Raw genomic sequence first — 23,733 nt, 5'->3', positions numbered from 1 at the left:
TGCTGGGCAGGGCCACCTGCCAGCCCAGGCTCTCCCCTCCTTGCTCCTGCACCCACAGTTGGTGTCACACTCCTGGCTCCGGGGCAGGCTCCCCCAAAGCTGGGTTTCCCAGTAGTTTGTGACCCTGATCCACAAGGAACTCCCTTCCCCACCCGCCTCCCCGGTCCCCTCCCATCCCCTTCCCCTGGTTTATGGTGGTGGTGGTGCCATGGTGGTGGGGCTGGCAGAGCGGCTCTCCCACCACGCCTTCCCAGCACCCTCCCAGTGTCTCAGAGAAAGGGGGCTGGCAGCTCCTCCGTGATCCCCACTGTGAGTTCAGGGCTTGGCAGGCTGACTTAAGTCTGCTTCTTTTCCCATTCCTGCAAAGAAAGGAAGAAAAAAAAAAAAAAAAGATGAGGGGACATCACTGGAAAAGGAACACTTTAAAGCATCCCTCCCTGCTGGGGGCTTTGGACCCAGCATCTTCCAAGCATTTCCCTCTCCCACCCAGCCCCGCACTGCCATGATTCCATAGTTAAACAAGGGGCAAAACCAGATTTCTCATGGGGCCAGGGAGGAGAGGGAGAGCTGAGCAGGACCTTGGCTTTCCGCAGCACGCTGCCCGTGTTGGCAGGGATGATGGAGGGGCTCCTCTTCCTCAGCTCTGCTGCACAGTTCACAGGGACCAAGTGCTCGGGGGGGCTCCCGTTTGGCTTGTTTGTAGTTTCCTGTGGAAAAGGGGGAGAAAAGAAAAAGCTCAGGAAAGAAAGGCAAAGCTCAGGAAAGCCAGGAAACATTGACAACCAGATTAAAAAGAAAAAAAAAAAAAAAAAAAAGCATGAACTGTAATGAGATAAAAGTTGAGGTGACCAAATTCAACTCACACACCTCTGTCCTCAAAGGGACAAAGCCACAGGGATGTCCCCTCTCCCCTGTGCCGTTCCCCACAATACCCCAACCACTGCTTCTTGCAGAAGTTGGAGTTCTGAGTAAGGAAAAAGGGATGCATACCCCATTCTCAGCCTTGCTGGTCACGGCCAGCCCCAGGGCCGGCCCTCCTGCCAGCGACTGCTTCAGCTGCTCCTTCACTTCGGTCAGCTTGAGCTCCAGATCCACCCGCGACTGCTCCTTCTGCCGGCAGCGCTCCTCCAGCTCCGCCACCCGCTGCTCCAGCTCCTGCAGCCGCGGCCCTGCTTGCACAACCGCCCGGCTCAGCGCTGGGGAATGCACCCATCCTCGCACAGGGACACTAGATGGGGCTGCCAGAGCGCTGCAGCCAGCCCAGCTCCCGGCCACCGCGTCCCTGTGCTCGGTACCCGAGCTCCTGGCAGCTCCCATGGCCCCGACCTACCCGTGCTGCCCTTCAAGGCTTCCCGCAGCTCCCGCTTCTCCTTCCGCAGCAACATCAGCTCGCTGCGGATCGATGCCTTCTCCTTCTCCAGCTTCTCCTTCTCCGTCAGGAACCGCCTGGCGTCCTCCTCGGCCCGGTTCTTGCCGTACCTGTACTGGTTGGCACCTGCAGGCACGCGGAGAGCCCATGAAGGGCTGCACTGACGGTACCCCCACATCCCTGTGGGGAGCAGCCCCTTCCAGCTCTGGCCAGGAGCCCTGGGGAGGTTTGTGGCCCGGGACTCACTGGATGCGTGTCTCTTCACTTTGACTTGCGGGTCCACCCGCCGCGACTTCTCGCTGCAGGACGAGGCGTGGCGCTTCACCTGAGCAGCCCCCGGCCGCCCCGGCTCCTCCTCCGCCTGCTGGGAGGGGAGAGAGAGGGCTGAGACACCTGCAGGGCATCTCCCTGCTGGGACACCTGCAGGGCCATCTCCCTGCTGGGACACCTGCAGGGCATCTCCCTGCTGGGACACCTGCAGGGCCATCTCCCTGCTGGGACACCTGCAGGGCATCTCCCTGCTGAGACACCTGCAGGGCATCTCCCTGCTGAGACACCTGCAGGGCCATCTCCCTGCTGGGACACCTGCAGGGCATCTCCCTGCTGGGACACCTGCAGGGCCATCTCCCTGCTGGGACACCTGCAGGGCATCTCCCTGCTGGGACACCTGCAGGGCCATCTCCCTGCTGGGACACCTGCAGGGCATCTCCCTGCTGGGACACCTGCAGGGCATCTCCCTGCTGGGACACCTGCAGGGCCATGCCAGCCCTCGGGCCACTGCGGTGGGAGAGGATGAGCCACAAAGTCGTGCTCACCTGAACCTTCTCATAGGGGACGTCATCGTAGACCACCCGAGAGGAGTCTGCTCGCTGATCCTGGGAGGAGCTGGCCCACCTGCAGAAGGAGGGGTGGGGTCTTCCTTTCCAGAACATCACTGCCAGCCCCTCAGGGAACCCTTCCAGCTCAGAAAGATTCCTGCATCTCACGACCCCATCCTAACACACCCTCCATCAGCACTGATGAAACTCTTTCAGTTTCCCATGCTGCCCTAGGGAACAACCCTGTCCCTGAGATCCCACCAACCACAGCCCAGCCTGCGCCCGTTCTAGGGACTCCACAGGGCCAAGGATCACCATGCCCAGCCCAGCACCCAGCCCCTGGCACTGCAGGTGGCACACAGCCTTACAGGTAGGAGTGTCTCACGGCCGTCACGATGTTGGCAATGGTCTCCACATCCACGTAGTCATAGTGCAAGGCCTCTGGGGCTGTCTGGGAGCCTGTTTCCACCAAGAGGAGACCCAGCCAGCGGCCCAGGTCTTCAGAGCAGCTTGCCTGGAGGACAGAGGAAGAGTTGGGGTGCACACCCAGGTCCCAGCCCTCATGCTCGCTGCCTGCTGTGCACAATCCCTCTCTGTGCACCAAGTCCCCGTGCAGCTCCCCCAGCTCACCCAAGAGGTGCCCTGAGCTTTCCAGGGGAGGGCAAAACAAGGCATTGCTTACGTGCGGGTGCTGATCACCCCAAGGGCTGCTCCCCCAGCCTGGCAATGCTCTCCTGAGAGCCCCCTGCTCACCTCGAGCGCCGTCACCTCGTGGCCGTGGCGCAGGATGCGGAAGGCGAAGGGGTGCTTGGGGCCCAGGCCGGGCAGCACCTCGCAGCCCCGCAGCACGATGGCGTTGACGTGCGTGCGCAGGTCCCAGCGGTCCTTGTGGAAGTACAGCGTGTTCCCCTTGAGGCGGCACCAGCGCTCCTTCCAGCACTGGTTCACCAGCACGCTCAGGTAGCCTGGGGGTGCCAGGGCAGGGAAGGGCATCAGTGCCTGCCCAGGACACAGCTGACAGCATGGCTTCCTGCTCATCCAGCCCTTCTGGGCCTCAGTTTCCCCCCAGACAACCAGCTGGGCCCAGGGGAGCTGCCAGCTCCGTACCATTAAGTCCCTTCAAGCCTGTTTTTGGGGACATGGGTGATTCCTTGCCCACTCATCACTGGAATTTGCAGAGCCAGGCCTGGGCAGCATTTCCCCTCCAGTGAGCTCGTCCCTACCCCAGACCCCTGCAGCCATGCTGGGGGAAGGATGTCACTCCCCACTGATCTCACTCCACTGCCAGCCCCATCTCTGCCCCCAGCTCTGACCCCTGCAGTCACACTGGGGGATGTCACCCCACTGATCCCATCCACTCCCAGCCCCATCTCTGCCCCCAGTCCACACGAACCGCAGCAGGGGATCTCCTCCTCGGTGGAGGAGGTCTGGGTGTCCTCAGGGCATGGCTTCTTCTTGGAGAAGCTGATGATCCTGGTGATTTTCTTCCCCGCCGCCCGGCTCATCGAGCCCTTCAGGTCAGCCAGGCCGCTCTTTTTGCCTTTCCCTGGAAGGACAGGGTGGCTGTGTGACCCTGGTGTGTGTCCTGCCATCCCCCTTGGCTGCAGAGCATGCTGCCCAGCTGGGGGCACACAGCTGGGTGGGCAGTGGGGACAGGGATTGTACCGTGCTCGCCGTGCTCCCTGCGGCTGGCTGGGGACCCAGTGTCCCCCATGGCCACACTGTCTGAGTCTGAGGTGTGCTTCTCCTGGGACAGCCGCTGTGGGAGAGCAGAATCCCATCAGCGCCACCCCAGCCCTTCATCCCCCTGCACAGGGTTGGGATTTCCAGCTCCTGTTCCCCTTCCCAGCCCTGCAGAGCTGCTGTGAGAATGGGAAAGGCTCCTTGTGCAGCCCCAGGAATTTGGGGTCCCCCGGCCCCATGTTCCCCAGTTTTGTCCACAGCCCCTGGAGAGGGACCCCAGAAACCATCACCTTGTCCAGCTCCATCTTGCACGGCATCACTGGGGAGGTGGGGGCTTCCATCCCGCCTGCTGCTGGACTGCTGGCTTCCTTTATCACCTGCACAGACAGACCCAGCTGTCACCTCAAAATGGCCCGAGGGCCAGGGCTGCCCTCCTGGCTCAGCTCCTTCACTACCAGAGCCAGGCTGAGCCAGGGGTACACGTCGTGGTCCCCACAGCTCAGGGCAGCACACCCACATTGGGACTGCTCACACCTTGGCCCCTTCAAAACTTCAACCACTTCTGTGGATTTTGTCAGGGAGTTTGGAAATCTCAGAACGGACAGACTTAGGTGCCAAGCATCACCCTGCCAGCACAGGACACCTTGTGACCCCTGTTTTAAGGCGTGGTGTGCCCTGGGTGTGCAAAACCCCCATTCTCCCACATTTGGGGTGACAGCTGTGTCAGAGCTGTGCTCAGAGGCTCCTTTCCCACCCGCCACCCCTTCCCCGCAGCCCCCACTTCCCGGCCCTGAACAAAGGCAGGAAAGGGCCCTGGGGAAGAGGAAGGGGAGAGCAAACATCCCCCAGCCGGGGCTATCAGCGCCGGAGCCGCCCAGCCCTGGGAAGCGGCCGATAAGGGACAGGAGCAAAGCCCCCTTCCCTTCCAGCAGGGCAAAGCCCCCTCCCCAGCCCGGGCAGGGAGGATGCCAAGGGGGCTCTGTGGATGCCCCTGGTACCTTGAGCCACTCCTCAGCCTGCTCCTTGCTCTGCACTGCCAGCACCAGTGCCTCGGCGCCCGGCAGCGAGAACCGCAGCTCGTGCTTCTTGCGCCGCCCGTCCTTGGGGACATAAATGACGTTGCAGGTGGGCAGGGGCACCTCCACGTGTGGCTGCCGGTCCTTGGAGCTTTTGTAGCACTGAGGGAAGCGGAGAGAACTGCTCAGGGCTCAGCCAAACCTGCCTGGCTGGCTGCTGTGCTGGGGGGTCCCACAGGGTCTCAGGGTCCCTCGCTGGTGGCACAGATGGAGATGGCTCATCTGAGGGTTCCCTCTCATTCTGTGGTGTCCCAAAAACAGGGGAGCTGTCTGTTCCCTTGCAAGGTAAGCAAGGCCAGCTGCCGCTTGTGCGGCAGTCTTGGGGCACGGGTTTGTTTGGATGGTGCTGTTTTTCCCTCCAGCTTGGGCACAGCCACCCTCCTGACCCCCCAGGAGGTGTCTGTGCCCCCCAGGGCAGGCTCACCAGCAGTTTGCCATCCCGGATGATGGTGAGCTGCTTGGCCCACTGCCCAAAGCGCTTCTTGCGCAAGAGGAAGGCGCAGATCCGGCAATCCTTCACCAGGTTCATGGAGGCCTCCTCCGAGGGCCACTGGTGTGTCAGCTGCTGGCCCTTGCCCTCCTCCTCCTCCTCGTCGTAGGACTCGTAAGAGCTGCTCATGGCATCTGAGTCATTGTCTGCAAGGAAGCAGGGGAGTCACCCTAAAAGGTGCCACACGCCCTGCCAGGGTTCTCCGTGCCCAGCAGGCTCCAGACAGAGCTGGACGCCAGGAAAGGTGGATTCCCTGGCATCCTCTGCAAACAGCAGCGTTGGGCAGCAGCCACCTCCACTTCCCTTGGAATCCCGGCAGGATGCTCGTGGGCTGAGTGCCAGCCCCAGGTGCCTCTACCCAGAGCCCTGGGCTGGTTTGTTTCTCTGCAAGGCTCACACATTGAAACCCCGGCTCTCCAGCCTCAACCCCAGCAGCCCCCAGCCCACTGCTCAAGCCCCAAACCGTGCCAAAGCTCTCCCCTCGCTGCTGAGGACACCCAGATACCTACAGGAACTTTTCTGCTCGCCATTTATCCTGGTGACAGGGTAGCTGCTGTCTGCATCCTCGTAATAGCCGTCCTCGATGGAGTTGGGGGGGCTGGAGCTGTCTGCAGGGGAAGCACAGGGGCTGGGGCTGGTACACCCTGCTTTCCCTCATGGGGCACAGCCAAGCACACCCTCCCAGGGCATCCCATGGCTCTGATCCCTCCCATCACCTCATTCCCGGTCTGCCTGGAGCAAACAACTCCTTGCAGTACCAAGTGGGATGGGAGGGAGTGGGACAGGAGTGCTGCTGGTGGGAGCAGCGACCATTCCTTCCCAGAAATATTTATTTCTGAGAGGTGCTGCTGGAAAGATCAAAGCAAGACCCTGATTTTGGTGGGTGGTGAGGGTGGCTGTGATGACACATGGAAGATTTGTCCTTCCCTGGCATCTCCTGGGATGCAATCCCAGCTCAGTCCAGCTGGAATTCTCCCCTGGCAGGGTGGGCAGGCCCTGGAATGGATTTCCCAGAGAAGCTGTGGCTGCCCCTGGATCCCTGGAAGCGTCCAAGGCCAGGCTGGATGGGGCTTGGAGCAACCTGGGATGGTGGAAGGTGGCAGGGTTGGAACTGGATGATCTTTAAGGTCCCTTCCAACCCAAACCATTCCATAATTCTATGAGCCTGTGATCTCAGTGACAGCAATCATTTGGAATCCAGGCATCCAATGGATTGTATTTGCAGGGATGGCCCAACAAAGGCAGGGATGATGCATCTGACTGGATGAACCACGGAGAGCTGCCTGGGGTGTCAGGCAGGTGAGGGATGCACGGGCAGCCCCTGGGGCTCCCCCCAGCCCGCTGCTGGCCCAGCTGGAGCAGGACTCACTGCGGGAGGTGATGTACTCGGGGGCCTTGCCAGGGCCCAGGGGCAGAGCTTCCTCGTAGTAATCCTCAGGAGGGGGAGTGGTGGGCAGAGGAGGAGCAGCATCCACGGGAACCTAGGGCAGAAACACCTCCAGCTTTAACCACGGCAGAAGCAGGGCAGGAGCCCCAGCAGGGCACAGGAAGGGTCCCACTGTCACCTCCCCATGCAGAGCTGGCTCGGGGACAGCCAGGCACTCACAGGTTTGGCTGTCTGGGCCCCTGCCAGCTCCAAGCCAGCAGTGTCATTGGTGTCCCCCTCCTCCTCCTGCATGTCCTGCAGGTCCCGCAGGTCACAGTCTGCATGGGGTAAACAGAGGGTGAGGGGAGCAGGAGAGCAGAGCTGGGCATCCCAGCTGTGCCCGGCAGGGATCTCCCTCCATGGCCCTGCCCTGGGAGATGGGAATCACTGCTAAACACAGCTGGAGCATGGCAGTGCAAAACAACAGCTCAATAAATGATTTAGTGCAATACAACAGGTTCCCTCACGGCCAGCCCCCACGCAGCTCCAAGGCAGCAGAACAAGCACCCAGAGCAATGATGCCCATTCTGGACACAAGGATGGAGCTGTCACCCTTCTTCCAAAGGACCCCAGGACCAGCATGACCCCCAGGGCACCCCTCCAGCTCAGCCACACGTACCAAACTCCTCAAAGAGGGACTCCACAAAGCTGGTGCCATTGCCCAGGGACGCCGTGTTGACGTACATGTAGTCCACATCCTTCCCTGGAATTGAGGGGGACACTCTGAGCCTGGGGCAGGCACTGCCACCCTTTTTCCCCACAACCCCAGGGACACGGAGCAGGGATGGAGGAGCCCCCAGGGCTGCTGTGGCTCTCCAGGAAGGCAGGAATGGGGGCTCTGTGAAGGCCCAGGTGCTCAGGGCTGGAGGAAACCCCTGTGCTCAGCACAAACTGGGCAGGAAGGGCTCTGGAAGCGGCGTTTCCTCCCTCCTGGCCCCGGGGCACCGCTGACGCCAGCCCTGCTCCGGGGGAGGGAGGGGCTCACAAGGGAAAGCAAAGTGCCCTGAGGGGGCTGAGCAGGTGCTGGGCTCATCCCTGCCCTGCTGAGGACACCCGGTGCCTTTGGGAAGAGAGAGGGACACAGACCTGCAGGTGGCTGCAGCTTCTGCACGATGGTGGACACAGCCAGCTTCTTCTCCTGCGTGGTGGCACTCAGGTACTCGTGGTCCAGCAGCTTGAGCAGAACGCTGAGCTCGGGCAGGAGCTGGTCCAGCACTGAGGGGAGCAGGAAAAATCCCATCAGCCAGGGAGTGTGGGGATGCTGGGGTTAAACAAGGCAAAATGGGCTGGAGCTATAGCAAACTTGGAGCTCTGGATGGGGCAGAAAGAAAGAGCTGCAGTGCAGGATCCTCCTCTTGGCAGGCACCAAACACCCTCTGAGCACAGCTGGGGTGGCACACAGCTGGCTTTGGGTCCCCAGGGACAGCAACACAGGCCAAGGGTCACTGCAGAGGCAGCTCAGACGTGCTGACTGATGGGGATGGCTGCAAGGAGGGGACAGTGTGTGCCCCAGAGCGTGGGGACACCCTGGCTGGGCTGCAGCTGTCCCCACACCGCTCCTGGGCACAGCAGGGCAGTAGCAAGGGCTGGCACAGGGGATCTCCCAGAGGAAGGGCAGGATCCTGAGGCACTGATGGGATCCTCCTTCCTCATGTAAGGAACGTGGGGCCAAAAGCAGCACAACAAAAGCAGCTGGCGTTTAAAGGTGAAGGGGAGCCCAGCAGGAGCAGTGCCAGCCAAGATGAGCCCCTGGGCACACAGACAACGTGCCAGCCCAAACTGCCACCGTCCCAGGACACAGGGCAGGATGTGGCTCACGGGGCTCTTCCTGCCTCCCTGCACTGCACAGAGCTCCTGCTTCCTCCTCCTCCCTGCCCAGTGCCAAGCTGAGCCCCAGATCAGCCCTTCTGGCCACAGCACCAGGCAGTGCCCATCTCCCACGCACAGTGCCCATCTCGCACAGGCAGTGCCCATCTCGCACGGGCAGCGCCCATCTCGCACAGGCAGTGCCCATCTCGCACGGGCAGCGCCCATCTCGCACAGGCAGTGCCCATCTCCCACGGGCAGCGCCCATCTCCCACGGGCAGCGCCCAACTCCCAGGAGCAGTGCCCATCTCCCACAGGCAGTGCCCATCTCCCACGGGCAGTGCCCATCTCCCACGGGCAGCGCCCAACTCCCAGGAGCAGTGCCCATCTCCCACGGGCAGCGCCCATCTCCCACAGGCAGTGCCCATCTCCCACGGGCAGTGCCCATCTCGCACGGGCAGTGCCCATCTCGCACGGGCAGCCAAGGCAGGACAGGCAGCCCCAGCAGCAGGAGAAGCCTCAGCACTGCTCCAGCAGAACAGCCAAGCACCCCTCAGACCTTGGGGAAGGAGAAGGCAAGCACAGGAATGGATTCCTGCTCCTGCAGCTGCAATGACACCCCAGAGCCAGCACACAGGACAGGCCCTGGCCATGCTCAGCTCGCTGGCCCTGCCAGCACACACCTGCCATGGTGGCACTGCTGAGCCTCGTGCGTGGGGTGAGCACCAGCCCCAAGGTCTCTCTGCCTTACAGGGAGGGAGGGAAGAGAGGGAAATGCTCCCTGGGATGTGTCAGAGTGCACAGGCAGGACAGGATCAGGCTCCTGCTGCTGATCTCCAGCAAGGTGAGACATCCTCCCTGCAGGGCTGGGCAGGCCAGGGGACTGCAAGGAAGCAGCTGGGACCAAAAGCCAGATGTCCCCTGTCCAGCCAGCAGCTGCAAACATCTCGGGAGTCATCCTCCTGCTGCCCCAGCTCAGCCATCAGCTCCCACAAGGGGTACAGGGACTGTGCAGGCTCCTTCCTGCATGGGCTTTCCACAGCTCACCAAACCCCAGCCCATGGGGTCAGCAGCATCCCCCCACTCTGAGGACAGCCAAACCCCATGCTGAGCTGTCACCAGCATCCCCACACTCCCAGGACACCCCAAACCCCAGGCCATGGAGTCACCAGCATGATCCCACTCCCAGGAGACCCCAAACCCCAGGCTGTGGTGTCACCAGCATCCCCCCATTCTCAGGACATCCCAAACCCCAGCCTGTGGGGTCAGCAGCATCCTCCCCACACTCTTAGAACACCCCAAAGCCCAGGCCATGGTGTCACCACCATCCCCATCCCCTGCCATGTGCAGGACACCTCCCATCACAGGCATCAGCTCGGTGCCAGGGCTCTGGGCCAGCCAGGGCCCAAAGGACAGCCTTGTTTCCATGAGCAGAGCCCCAGCAGGCAGGGAGGGGGCACGGGGACCCCCCTGGGGTGCCCGATGTGCCAGGGCTGCTGGCAGGGCTGGGCTCAGCAGCAGTGCCCCGAGCTGGGCACACTCAGCACGGACACACGGCTCTGAAGGCGCCTTTGTTCCCCCAGCTGAGCTGTCCCCTCCGTCTCCCTTGTTAAACATCCTCCAAAATACAACGGGGGAGGGAGGGAGGGCAGTGAAAGGGGCCTGTGATCCCAGGAGGGCACGCTGAGCACAGCCTGGGGCAGCACAGCGAGGCAAGGACTCATTTCCTATGCTCGTTAGGCTGCCAGGCTGAAGGAAATTAATGGGGGGGCTGCAGGAAGTGAGGGGAGATTGCTGCAGGGGGGCAGCAGGGGATGGGGGGACACCCAAGGTCACCTGGCAGGCAGGGACCAGCACAGACACCTCTGCAAGAGCTGGTGGGAATGAGCACAGAGCGCCAGGGCTGGCCCAGGGGACAGGGACACATCCCCTGGTGCCACCACTGGGGGCTCTGAGCCCGGGCACAGGGACAGCAGGACAGCAGAGGGCTCTGGGGAGGAGGGCTGGGCTGTCACACTGACCACAGGTGACACACAGACCCTGCGTCCCCTGCTCTGGACACCTCCAGATGGTGCTGGCAAATGGCTCCCACCTGCTGCTTTCTGCATCCAAAACTGTGGGATCACCATGCAGGCTTGGAACAGCCAGCCCAGGACAGCAGGGACACCAGCAACGCCCTCCTCTCCACGGCTGAGGCACAGTGGGAGATGTCCCTGAGCTCCCTGGCCCTGGGAAGGCCAGGGCCCTGGGCAGCAGACGGCTTCAGCATTAACCAGCAGGCCTGGAGGGGCTGGGGGACCCGGGGTGACCCAGGGGACAGCAGCAGGACATGGTGCCATGCAGGACACGGGGACAGTGCTGCCACATCCTGCCCTGGCAGCAGCAGCAGGCACGGAGAGCAAGGGAGCTGCATCCCCTGCATGCCCTGCAGTCCCCCTGTCCCCCACACCAGCCCAGCTCTATTTTTAGAGCCCACAAGTGCTCAGGGAGCCTCTTCCCAGCACACAGATAAGGGCTGGACACGGGCTGCAGCTGCACAGCCTCCCTGGCTCTGCCCCAGCACAGCAGCACAAACCGGCTCCTGCTCCAGCAGCCCGCAGAGAGGAGGAAGAGGAGGAAGAGGAGGAGGAGGAGGAGGAGGAGGAGGAGGAGGAGGAAGAGTCTCTGGCCAAGCCAAGGCAGGAGTTTCCTGGCGTAGAGAGACCCAGCTTTAGCAAGGGGAGAGATAAGACGAGCCCATGGAGGTCTCACCCCAAGAAAAGCTCAGCCTGAAGCTTGAGAGAGCGCCGGGGAGGGGAGAGGCTGAATCAGAGCCCTGAAACGTGGTGGGAGCTGCTCAGGGACCCCCATCCTGTGTCACCTGCCCTCTGGGGAGGGGAGAGGTTCAATCACAGCTCTGAGATGTGGTGGGAGCTGCTCAGAGACCCCCATCCTGTGTTCATAGCCCTGAAATGTGGTGGGAGCTGCTCAGGGACCCCCATCCTGTGTTCATAGCCCTGAAATGTGGTGGGAGCTGCTCAGGGACCCCCATCCTGTGTTCATAGCCCTGAAATGTACTAGGAGGTGCTCAGGGACCCCCATCCTGTGTTCACAGCTCTGAGATGCGGTGGGAGCTGCTCAGGGACCCCAATCCCGTGTTCACAGCTCCCTGGGGAGGGGAGAGGCTGAATCACAGCTCTGAAATGCAGTGGGAGGTGTTCAGGGACCCCCATCCTGTGTTCACAGCTCTGAAATATGGTGGGAACTGCTCAGGGACCCCCATCCTGTGTTCACCTGTACCCTGGGGAGGGGAGAGGTTCAGTCACAGCCCTGAAATGCAGTGGGAGGTGCTCAGGGACCCCCATCCTGTGTCACAGCTCCCCTGCCTCCGGCCACGCTTCCTCCCGCGCCAGGTGATGCCTGGGGCCGGGGGAAATCGGATGCTGGGAGTAACAGCCATTGTTTGTAGCTAAAATAAAACCCAGGCACAAATAAATCCTTCCTGTGGGCAGGGCAGGGCCCTTGGCTGCTGTGCCTGCCAGCTCAGGGCTCCTCACAGCTGCCAGGCCAGCAAAAACCAACCTGGAGAGCTCCTGGGGTGCCCCAAACAGGAGGGGACAGCACCAGGGACACCCCAGCACAGGGACACCCCTGCAGGGAGGTGCCTGTGGGACAAACAGCGCCAGGGTTCTCTCTGCAGCACACCAGTCCTGCTCACCTGGGCACAGGTGGGCGTGGAGTCACCTGCAGGAGCCCTGCAGTGCTGGGACGTGTCCCCAGGCCTGGCTGGGTGCCCCAGGATGGCATCACCAGAAGGGTGACGATGCTGGCACCCCTCCAGCTCTCTGAGGAAGCCCACGGCCACTTTGCTCTGCTCCCAGGGCAGCTCCTGCTCCCATCCCCATCCTAAGGAGGTTTCTTCCCACCAGGGAGGAGGAAGTGCCTCTTGGTGCTCCCAGAATTGTTCCTTTGTGCAGGGGACAGCAGGACAGAGCTGCCTGCGCCCTGCCCACGGCCACTGCCCTGCCAAGGGGCAGGAGAGGGGCAGCACTGGGCCCCGGAGGGGGCAGGAGCCAGCCAGGCTCTGCTGCCATCCCTCAGCACCTGCTGGTGTGGGGCAAACTGGGATGGGCTGGGAGGGCCAGGAACAGCAGCCTGGAAAACACATCATCATCCTCATCCTCCTCTTCCTCCTCCTGTCCTGCTCCAGGCCCCGGGGGTTTCAGGAAGAGCAAACCATCAATGCTTACCCTTGAGCCCAGGCAGCATCCCCTGAGAGTGGAAGATTTGCTGGGGGGGTGCACATGAATCATCTCCTCCCTGCAAACAAGGGCCCCTTGAGAGGGGAGGATGGGGCAGCTCTGCCTCTGCATCCAGCGATTCCAGCAGCACTGAGCACCCAGGGCTGGCTCCTGCCACCCACCCAGCTGCCCCTCACTGGGGTAAATCCAGGATCTCACTCCCACTTTGGGGGCTGCAGCAGCCCTGGGTGCTGGGGAGCACGAGGCAAGCTCAGATCTCCAATCTCAGCCCTGCCAGCACGCAGCAGAGCAGCCATGCACAGCCCTGGGGCCCTCACCATGGCCGGGCAGTAATTAATACCCTCATTTGATAGCCTTGGAAAATCAGTGCTGGGAGGTGAATGTGGAACCTGACTGCTTGAGGGGGCACAAGGACCCCAGCTCTGCCCCCAGAGCAGCAGCTCTGAAATAAAGAAACTGCTTTAGTTTGCAGCTAAAGGCTATTCCTCATTTCTACTATTTACTTACACATATACTGAAAAACAGACAGTCAAAAAGCCATCTTTTTTTCTGAAACTCTGGAATAGAGTGTCACAGATAGATACCAGATAAAGGCTAATGAAATATGAAAAGTTCCTTTAATCATATCATTATGAAACTCTCTGTACTGGGAAGCATTTTTCTTGGGTTTTTTTGTTTGCAAAAAATTGTCATGGTAAGAGTTATATTCTTTCAACGAGAGGATTTCTCTCATTTTTCACTTACTGGTCTCTCCCATCTGTCTGAATTATCTTTCTGAATCTCCAGTGAGTAATTTTCTGCCAGCTTAATGAACAACATTGTCTTGCCACTAGATAAGTAAAGAGTTAAAGGATGAGCCAGATCCCTACAACGAGCCACTAAAATAACACAAGGGCTTGGAGGGCTCCTCCATCCTGGCACAGGGGCAGATGAGCCACCAGAAGGGTTAAAAGCACTAAAGGTGCCCTGGCTGTGCCACCACGAGGGTTGGAAAGCACAAAGGGTGCCTGGCTGTGCCTGCTGTCTCTCCTCCATCAGCGCTGCAGACACCCAGCCCTGGCAGCAGCTCTGGGGATGCTTTCCCAGCTCAGCTCCAGTGGCACCAGTTCACTCCAGCAGTGGCACCAGTTCACTCCAGCAGCGGCACAGAGGGTCTCGGGCCTGTCCCAAGCCCCTGCCAGCTCAGGCTCCTCTTCCCATGATAAACACCCTGCACAGAGCCTTATCTAAGGGCCTTATCACCAGCCCAGAGCTGCTCCCCCACCCCAGCTCTCTGCAGAGAGGGGCTCTGAGCCCTCAGGACCTCCTCAAACGGGGAAGAGCCCCAGCTGTGCCCTGCACAGGGAGCTGGACACAGGCAGGACCCCATCCCCCCTGTGAGCACAGCCCTGCCCGCAGGACACAGCTCCTCACACCCTCCTCCCGTCCTGCAGGAGGAAACGGGAGCCCTGAATAGAGGGAAGTGCAATTACAGCGGATGGAGCGTGCGGAGGGCAGAGATTATCACCGGCATTGGAGGGCAGAGATTATCACCTGCACTGGTGTCCGGGCAGCTCACACACTGCAGGAACCATCACTCACTCCGGGGGGCACAGAAACCTCTTCCCTGAGTAATTACATTAATGGGAACAAGGACTGAATGGTGTGACCGTGTTCACAGGGGTTTTCACACGAGGGAAGAGACGAGGATGTTGACTTTATGTTTCAGAAGGCTTGATTTATTATTTTATGATATAAATATATATATTACATTAAAACTATACTAAAAGAATAGAAGAAAAAGTTCTCATCAGAAAGCTAGCTAAACTAAGAATAGAAAAGAATGAATTACAAAGGTCTGTGGCTCGGACAGTGAGAGAGCCAGCTCTGCCGTGATTGGCCATTAATCCCAAATATCTACATGAGACTAATCACAGATGCACCTGTTGCATTCCACAGCAGCAGATAATCAATGTTTACATTTTGTTCCTGAGGCCTCTCAGCTTCTCAGAAAGAAAAAATCTTAAGGAAAGATTTTTAACGAAAAGATGTCTGCGACAGAACGGGAACGAGGATTGAACGGGAACGAGGATTAATTGGGATCCCACCCCGGCCCAAGGAGCGGTGCTGGGCTCACCCCAGGCTGGGTCGGGGCCCTCCTGGTGGTACCACACCCTGAGCACGGCTGTGGGTGGGAGATCCCCCCTCAGCCCCTCACCCTGGCACCCCAGTGTGGGCAGTGCCCCCCAGCCCAGCCATGGGGCCCCACAGGGACAGAGGCTCCCTACAGTGACACCACCCCTGGGACACCCCTTGTCCTCCCTCCCAGCAGCTCCTGAGTGCTGCAGGTAATGATTAACAGCTGATTAAATCTCCAGCGGGCACCTCCCTGCGAGCCAGGCTGCCCATGACCCCCAGGGCTGGGGCAGGACCCCTTCTGCAGGGCTGTCCCCCCTGTCTCTGCCTCCTGGAGAAGGTTTGGCTGTTTGCTTTAGCTCTCCCAAAGCAAACCCCATCCCCCTGGCCCGGAGGAGCAGGGGTGGTTCCAGGGTCACCCCTCTCACAGGAAGATGCTGAGCAAATAAAACCACCCAGGTGAGAGATCTGAGTGACCCTGCTGTGTCCCCAGAGAGGCACAGGGAGCCTCCACACTGCTCCTAACCCCAGCCACGAGGGGTTTCCAGCTCCAGCTCAACACAATCAGCTCTGGAAAATCACAGGGAGCAGGTTTAGTACTCCTAGACTACATTTTAGAAGTCTGTGCCAGGCCCAGACTGCATTTCAGAACCTGGTACCGGGCCCAGACTATACTTTAGGACTCAATGCTAGGCCCAGACTACACTTTAGGACCCAGTGCCAGGCCCAGACCACATTTCAGAACCTGGTGCCAGGCCCAGACTATATTTCAGTGCCCAGTGCCAGCCCCAGACTACACTTCAGTGCTCGGTGCCAGGCTCAGCAGGCTCATGGCAGGATGCTCCAGCCTGGGAGCTGGGCTCAGAGGCTGCTGGCTGGAGAACACATGTAAATAATGAATGAAAAGGAGAGGTTTGAGATGCCCTTTAAAGGAATAGTCAGGCAGGGGCGAGACCTGCTGAGTAATGTATAAAAAACAAGCTTCAGGCAGAGGAGAGATGTTAGGATTACTCAGGACCCAGAGTAAACTGTGCTCCCTCCAACCAAAATTTTGGTGTCGGCCTTTTCCAAACAAACTCCAGCAACAGGTTGGCCTGGGCTGCTCTCCAGAGCTGGGAGAGGCCCTGGGATGGTGCTCCAGCCCTGTGCCCACCCTCTGTGGCAGGCAGAGCACAGGGAATCCTCCCTGGGTCACCTCCCTGCCTGTGGGGATCTGGAGCTGTCACCTCCCTGCAGCCCCTGGTGTTCTCTAAACCTCAGCCTCCAGGAGAGCTGGAATTCCAGCAAATTGTAGGAATTGCAGCTAAATGCAGGGATTCCAGCTAACTGCAGAAATTCCAGCTAACTGCAGAGATTCTACTGGGAAACCCCAGTTCCCACCACTCCATGCCACCACCCAGGGCTGGATGCAGCCCCCACATCCCCAAACTCTCCCGTGGTGGGGTGAAAGCTCTCTGCACCCCAAGAAACACTTCCCCACGTCCTGTGCATTCCCCAAAGCCAAGGTCCAAAACGCCTTGGATGCAATTCCCAACCTGCAGGGGTGAGATGTGGGGAGGCCACCAGAGCTGGCGCATCTTCTTGGGAGGAAAAGTCACCTGGGGGAGTTTGTGACAGGATCCTGGCCAGGAGAGCAGGATCCCAACCCTCACCTCATAGCAGGGCATGGCCAGGGATTTGCAGGATCAGCTTTCCCAAATCCCACTGCACTTTCCCAAATGCCTTCAGCAGCAGGATGGGGATCCTTCTTTACAGAGCTGGGGGAGGAGAACCCACAGATGCCAATAGGGGAATATCCTGGCAGATAACCCACATATGGCAGTGGGGGAATATCCTGGCAGATAACCCACAGATGCCAACAGGGGAATATCCTGGCAGATAACCCACATATGGCAGTGGGGGAATATCCTGGCAGATAACCCACAGATGCCAGTGGGGAGTATCCTGGCAGATAATCCACAGATACCAATAGGGGAATATCCTGGCAGATAATCCACAGATGCCAATGGAGGAATATCCTGGCAGATAACCAACACATGTGGGGGAATATCCTGGGGCTGGGGCAGGGAGATGTGCCCAGCCCTGGCATCCCTGCCCTGACCCCAGCAATGCCCAGGAGTTCAGAGCTGTGCTGGACACAGTTCCCCTCCCTGCTGTGGGGGTTGGGACCCTCTCAGGGCCACCCCAGCCCTGTCCCCAAGTCCCCAGGCCGGGGCACAGCAGAGGGTCCCCGTGTGCGGGGCTGGCCCAGCAGGATGAGCGTTATTTTCTCAGCCCTTCCCTTTCCTTCCCTTGCATCAGGTGCAGCGGCAAGGCCACCACGGAGAGCATTTCCTACTCGGTTAACCCCTGCAGGGCCGGGCTGCAGGGGCAGGAGAACCGGGATGTCCCAGTGACAAAGTGTGCTCTGGTGGCTCCAGCAGTGCGGGGACTGCTTCACCTGCTTTTCACCCCGGGACACCACAACCAGCTCTCAAACTTAAATTCTACTCCTTGTTCTGTCCTTCACAACCTCGGTTTCCCAAAATTTTGGACCACGTAAAATGAGCAGCTGTTCCTCCATCACAAACTTGGGGGGTTTAATGCTTAAAAAGAAAAAAAAAAACCCACCCAGAGAAAGCCAAACCATTCTTCAAAGTGCTCCTTACACATCAACCCTGCTAATTGGCAGCAATCACAGCATACCAGCGTCTCCCCCAGCTCCCTCTTATCACTTCCAGGATCAAATGCACACGAAAACCACTTCAAAAAAAAAAAGAAAAAAAATATTTTGAGCATGGAAACCCCTTGCAGCAAAGCTGCTTTTGTTCCAAACCGTTACGAAATGTCAGTGTTTCCCCTGGCCTGCCAAAGAACCGCCTTTGATGCCACGGCAGGCTTTATCAGGAGCAGCAAGGGAAGGAGCTGCAGCGGGGGGAGGCTCTCAGAGGTTATTTTATCCTTCCCCTCGGTTATTTTATCCTTCCCCACTGCAGACTGTCAGCCCAGAATGCCCCTGGGAGCTGAGCTCCCCAAATGCTGCTGCTTTCAGCACCTCGGGGTGGTGACAGGCACTGCTGCCTGCCAGGGTGCCCTCCCTGCTCTGTCACCTCCTGGGTGCCCTGGCTGGGGTGCCAGCCCCTTGTTTGCGCACTGAAAGGTTTCCAGCCCCATTGTCTTGTCGCTGGACAGTGGCATTTAACCAATATTTTACAGGACACAGAGTTGGGTTAGTAATTTTAAGGTTCCTTACATGCAGGAGGAGATGTGTTCCTCAGGAGGGAGTGTGAGCTGTGCCAGACTAGATAATAGGAAGGGTTAAGGGGTTAGGACACGAGTCGGGGAAGCCAGAAACCACTTCAATCCCCCACTCTGCTCCACTGTTATCTCCTGTCCCCAGCAAGTGATTTGGGCACTGAACAGCAGGCAGAGCTTGGGTCGAGCCGTGTGCTCTGCTCTGAAAAGGCTTCCCACTGCTTGGGATGAGACAGCTCCTTCCAAACCTCAAACAAAGCTTTCCTGGGCAGGAGAGGAACCTCCTGCAGGCCCGAGGGAGCTCTGCTGCACGGCAAAGGGCACGGCGGCCTCGCAGCTCTGCACGTTTGCACAGGAAAAGAGCATTTCCAGGTCAAGAGTGGGAAACAGGCAGGTTTTCCAGGCAGGGCAGGCACACAGGACAGTCCCCAGGGCTCCAGGCTGGGGGACACTATCCCACAGTGTCCTTCCCCTCTCCAGAGCTGCCAGGGGGCTCCACATGGATCCAGCCTTTCCCCGCTATGGCCAGCGCTGCACGCAGCAGGAGATTGGAAAATCCAGAGAGACAAACAACCCCAGAGCTTCATCAGCACCAGCATCCCACCTCTTATCCTGTTTCAGCCACCTCAGGCCGTTCCCCCACCTCCCCCGGGCCAGGAACAGGCGGTGGCGGATTTCCATGGAAGGAATGGCCGCAATGCAAGCAGGGCTGACAGCTGCCCCGGCCTGTGCTGCTCAGCACCCTGAGCCTCCTCGCAGGCAGGATTCCTGCTGGAATATCCGGGCAGGAACGATCCCGGCTCCCTCCCACCCTCCTGCAGCCTCCCCATTCCTGTGGGCGAGCTGGAGCCAAGTTTATCCCCGACACATCTCCCCGGCTCTGCTGGATTTAGAGCCCTGATAAGTTTGGGGCAGGACCTGAATTGTGGTGGCTCAAAAGGTCAGGGAAGAGGCACTAATGAGGGAGGAGAAGCCACGTGTGAGCACAGGCTTGTCTGAGCAAGGGATCGCCTCCCAAATCACACTTTGGGAGCTGGGCTCTCCATCAGGACAACCTGGAACAGCTCTGCCAACAGCACCAATCCCCCAGTCAGCCTCTGGTGCAGAGCTGGGCCATGCTCTGAGTGCTGCCCGGCCTGCTGGGCATGAGAGAAAAACAGCAGATGATAAAATCAGGATACAGCAGAGCTCCAGGTGAAGGAAGGGGCTGCCAGAGACTGGGAATGAGCACAGAGCCCTGCCTAACGCCATTCCCCCCTTTCACTGGGGAAGGGAACCACGAGTCACAGCCCCTAGAGGGATCCAGCAGCTCTGGCTGATGAGCAGGAGGGGCTGGGGGGGGGTTTCCATTAGCGAGGAGCCATCCAGGTGCCAACAGCAATTCATCACAAGCACTCAAAACAAAGCAGGCAGGCACCAACGAGGGGGATAAAACGGCTCTTCCCTGGCAGGGTCAACCTGTGGAGAGGCCAAACCATGGCCAGACACGGCTCCCTCAGCTGGGCATCCCCTCCTTCCCTGCCATGAGGTCCTAGCTTGGATTTTTGGGGTGCAAACAAGGAATTTTGTTGGCAAATTTTCCATCAGCTCACACAGTGAGAATGGGGAAGCTGAGACCCTCTGTCCCCCGTGTCCCCAGCAGGGATGTCCTCTGGAGAACAGCTCTGGCATCGAGTGTTACTGGACAGCATGCCCCCTCCTGCCACAGCTCCCTCCTTCCTCCAGAGCGGGCAAAGCCACCCTGGGCACAGCCACAGGGAACGCCAGTCCCAGTCCCCGTCCCTGTCCCCTCCCGGGCTGCAGCCGCTGACACCGTGCCTGTGTTCGCAGCGGTCCCAAACCCCTCGGAGCCGTTTCCAGTGCGGAAACGCCGCCCCATCCTTTTCCACGGGCAAGGGGAACGAACTCCCGCCCCGCGGGTGTGTTTGCTGCCCCGGGGCTGCAGACCCAGCACCCCTGAGCCGTCCTGGCACCCCAGCGTGCCCCTGCAGACAGAGACGGCCCTGGCCGCTCTCCCATCGCTTCGGGCCCGTGTTTCTGCAGCACCTCCGAGGACAGGGCAAGGGCCAGCACCCCGTGCTCCATCCATCGCGTCACCACCTGCTCCTCCTGTGCAGCCCCAGCACGGAGCGATCCCCCTGCAAACCTCCCCGTGCTCCCGGCAGGGACCCAGCACAGAGCCGGGACCTTCTCTCCCTGCAGAGCCGGCCCCGAGCCCCGGCAGGTTCATACAGATCCCAGATCAAAGCCCCGGAGCTCGGCGGTGCCACGGGCTGCGGGCAGGGGAGCTGCTCCCACCCAGCAGGGCGGGGATCGAGCCCTCCGCGGCTCTGCGAGACTCCCGGACAGGGAAACCTCGGAACCCCATCGGGGAGCGTCACCCCCCTTTCCACCACCACAATTTCCCCTAACTAACGAGCGCTTACACCCAGCAGGCTGCTGGTGGTTTACCCATCCCACCAGCGAAGACAAACTGGTTCCAGTCGGTGCCCGGCCGGCCCTGCTGGAGCAGGGACCCACAATGGATGCGCCCGCTCGGCTGGGACGGGGTGCGCGACCCGCGACTCGCTGCGCCTGGCACGGGCATCGCCGGTGCCCTCCGCGCTGTGCCCGGGCAGGGGATGGCATGGGATAGGACGGGATGGGATTGGGTACGCGTCCCTCCCGTCCGTGTGTCCGTCCCTTACCGCTGAGCCGGTCCATGGTGCGGAGCCGCGGCCGCCCCGGGAGCTGCGGGCGGGCGAGTGCAGCGGGCAGCGGCCGCGGCGGGGCCGGCTCTGCCTGGGGGCGGCCAATCCCTGCAGCCGCCCCTCCCTCCTTCCCTCCTTCCCTCCTTCCCTCGCTGGGAGCACGGCAGCGCCCAGCCCCGGCGCGGCACGGCGCGGCAGCGAGGACGGCTGTGCTGGGGTCCCTGGCAGCCTGCAGCCCCATGGGCACCCAGAGATGGGTGAGGGTCGTGAGGGGGTCACCTCCACCTGCCCGGTTTAGGGGGAAAATCCCGAATTCCCACAGCCCGTAGCACGAACAGCTCGCCCTGAGCCCTCGCTGCTCGTTTCCCCCTCCCCAAAATCCCCTCCGTGGCTGCTCCTCCTGTCCCTGGCCATGCCACTGTCATTGTCCCTGCCCGGCACGGCCCTGCAGGGACACCTGGCCTTGGGCAGCCTGTGTGACAGTGTCCCAGGCATGGCAGCAAGGACAGAGGGTGCTGGCACTGCCATTGTCCCCCTTGGGCAGCCTGAGGGATATGTGACAGTGTCCCAGGCGTGGCAGCAAGGACAGAGGGTGCTGGCACTGCCATTGTCCCCCTTGGGCAGCCTGTGTGACAGTGTCCCAGGTGTGGCAGCAAGGACAGAGGGTGCTGGCACTGCCAGGACAGTCCAGGCTGCAGCTGAGCCCTGTGGGGACAGCAGGGTGGGACAGAAATGTGATGAGCTTTCACACATACCCAATTATTATCACCCGGGAGAGCAATAATTGAAATATCAGCTGTGAATTAGCAACCAGCCTGGAGAAATTCCCCTTTTTGGGGCAATTTCAGCCCAGGAAACTCAGCCCCTCTCATCTCCCCAGGTCCAGCTGGGAACCAGCTCCTGCATGGATGCTGTTTGATGCTCTCTCCATTCTGGATTGAGCCCCAGGGTTCTTCCTCAACTCGGGATCTCCTTTGGGGCAGGAATCTCAGCCCAGGGCTGCCAACGCTGCCAGGCTGCTTTGGGAATTGCAGAGCAGCCAGGGACAGCTGGTGACACCTGGGGTGTCCCTGCTCCCCCCAGGGCAATGGCACACCAGCAGGGACCCTTGGAGTGTCTGCTGCCCCAGAATGGAGCTGGAGATGCTGCCCTGGCTCAAAACAACCAAGCCCTGCCTCGGTTTCCCCACCTTGGCCATGCAGGTCCTTGTGGAGGAGAGTTACTGCCCATAAAATGCTTTGGAAATGAGAAGATGCTGCTGTTGTGTTATTACTGTCATTAAAAACATCCCCCAGCAGCTCCCTCACTGGAACTGCTGCTGGAGAGGGAGGATTCCTGCAGCCACAAACAGTCGAGTTTGATTTAGAGAGCCCTGTTTGTGTGAGTGAAATAATTACAAACCAGCTTGGCTCATTTACTGCTGCCCTGAAGCAGTGAGCAGCTCCCAGGGCAGCGTTGCCATCCTCACCTCAATGCCCAGCCCTCTCCTGGCTGGCACAAAGCTCCAGAGCTGGAGCTGCTGCTGGGGAAAACCCTGTCCTGAGTGAGCCTCTGGCAAAGGGAAACTCCTGAGGGCATTTTGGGCAACAAATTTGGCAGCTCTGGATGGCAGGGATGGCACTGAACCCACTCCATGGGCACACAGGGACAGGAGGGTTTCAGAGGGGACCAGAATGTGGCTCAGGGCACAGTGGAGGTAAAACCTGTGCTGTCCCCTCACAGGAACTCTGCTGACACCCCACAGGTTCCTGGGCTGGTTTTGGGACTGTCCAACCCTGCTGTGTGCCTGAAAATCCTGCAGGGTGAGCAAACAGGAAAGCAGAGCACCACAGAGAGCAGGGAAGGTGTTTGTGTGGAAACAGCTTCATTCATTTTATGAGAAAAATAAGGCAAAACCCAAAGTTATCCCTGTATGCCTGGAAATCCTGCAAGAGCACCACAGATAGCAGGGAAGGTGTTTGTGTCGAGACAGCCTCATTCATTTTATGAAAAATAAGGCAAAAACCAAAGTGATCCCGTAGAGTTTGGGATACAAACCTGTAGAGTTTGCAGAGGAGGGAGTTGCCTGCATTCCCAGAGGAACTCATCAGGGAATGATGGCAGTTGTGACAGGGAGTTCAGGAACAGCCAGGAGAGGTCCAGCAGGGACCTGCATTTCCCACTGCTCTCCTCTGTCCTTCCCAGCTCCCAGCTGCAATATCCTGGAACACTCAGCCCTGGACAAACCCGAAGAGCAGCAGCAAACTGCACGAGGCAGGAGGTGGCTTTGGCTGTGCCACTTGAGAAGGGCTGGGTTTGAGGATGGAAAGTGGCTGTCCTGGCACCTTGGGAGGATAAACTGGCTCTGGAGCAGCCCAGGCTTGGCAGGGAAAGGCACTCAGGGTCTCCAGCACTTCTATCCCCTGCCCCAAACTCTGCATTTCAGATCCTGAAGTGCCCCCAGTGCTGGCCATGTGAAGGCAGGGATGGATTTAAGGAGCCTGGAGTGAGATCCCACTTTCCTGCTCTTGTGCCCAGGCCTTTTCCACCCCAACTCCACAGCCCAGCTGAGCAGGAGGGGATGGGACACCCCAGTGCAGCCCCCATCCCAAACCCTTGCTCTCTGGAAAATCCTCCCCTATGTCCCTGTGAAAGTTGAAATATCAGGTGTGAATCCTCACCCTCCCCTCGTGTCCCTGTGGGCAGCAGTGACAGACACCAAGGGGAGAGCCCAGGAATCCCTACAGAACTAGAAAAGGAAAGGAAACACAGAGCACCAAAGGATCTGCAAGACTCCAATTCACTC

General features: G+C 59.9%; 1 protein-coding gene across 2 annotated transcripts; it reads right to left on the bottom strand.

The window, feature by feature from the left end:
- Nucleotides 1-182: 182 nt before the first annotated feature.
- On the bottom strand, nt 183-20,984 carry AFAP1L1 (actin filament associated protein 1 like 1). Of its 2 annotated transcripts, none has more exons than XM_058815289.1 (19): nt 20,946-20,984; nt 7,949-8,077; nt 7,482-7,565; nt 7,043-7,140; nt 6,806-6,917; nt 5,946-6,044; nt 5,371-5,582; nt 4,869-5,048; nt 4,161-4,247; nt 3,853-3,946; nt 3,581-3,733; nt 2,941-3,152; nt 2,556-2,701; nt 2,185-2,263; nt 1,616-1,733; nt 1,331-1,495; nt 991-1,169; nt 579-707; nt 183-359 (listed from the first exon to the last, which is right to left on the bottom strand). In XM_058815289.1, the coding sequence occupies exons 1-19, from the start codon at nt 20,959-20,961 to the stop codon at nt 336-338; spliced, it is 2,316 nt and encodes a 771-aa protein (XP_058671272.1). In that variant the 5' UTR covers nt 20,962-20,984; the 3' UTR covers nt 183-335. The 2 variants fall into 2 exon arrangements, with proteins under 2 accessions (XP_058671272.1, XP_058671273.1); XM_058815290.1 differs by having other exon boundaries at nt 1,616-1,730.
- Between the last annotated feature and the right edge of the window lie 2,749 nt (nt 20,985-23,733).

Source organism: Ammospiza caudacuta, chromosome 16 (assembly GCF_027887145.1).
Source record: "Ammospiza caudacuta isolate bAmmCau1 chromosome 16, bAmmCau1.pri, whole genome shotgun sequence".
NCBI lineage: Eukaryota > Metazoa > Chordata > Aves > Passeriformes > Passerellidae > Ammospiza > Ammospiza caudacuta.
This window is presented reverse-complemented; position numbering and strand designations above follow the sequence as displayed.

Excerpts from the sequence above, each read along its gene's own strand:
- AFAP1L1 (XM_058815289.1), bottom strand. Across the intron at positions 5,583-5,945 it reads TGGCGAGCAGAAAAGTTCCT|ACAATGACTCAGATGCCATG; the intron begins GTAGGTATCTGG and ends GCTTCCTTGCAG. Across the intron at positions 1,496-1,615 it reads AGTGAAGAGACACGCATCCA|GTGCCAACCAGTACAGGTAC; the intron begins GTGAGTCCCGGG and ends GCGTGCCTGCAG.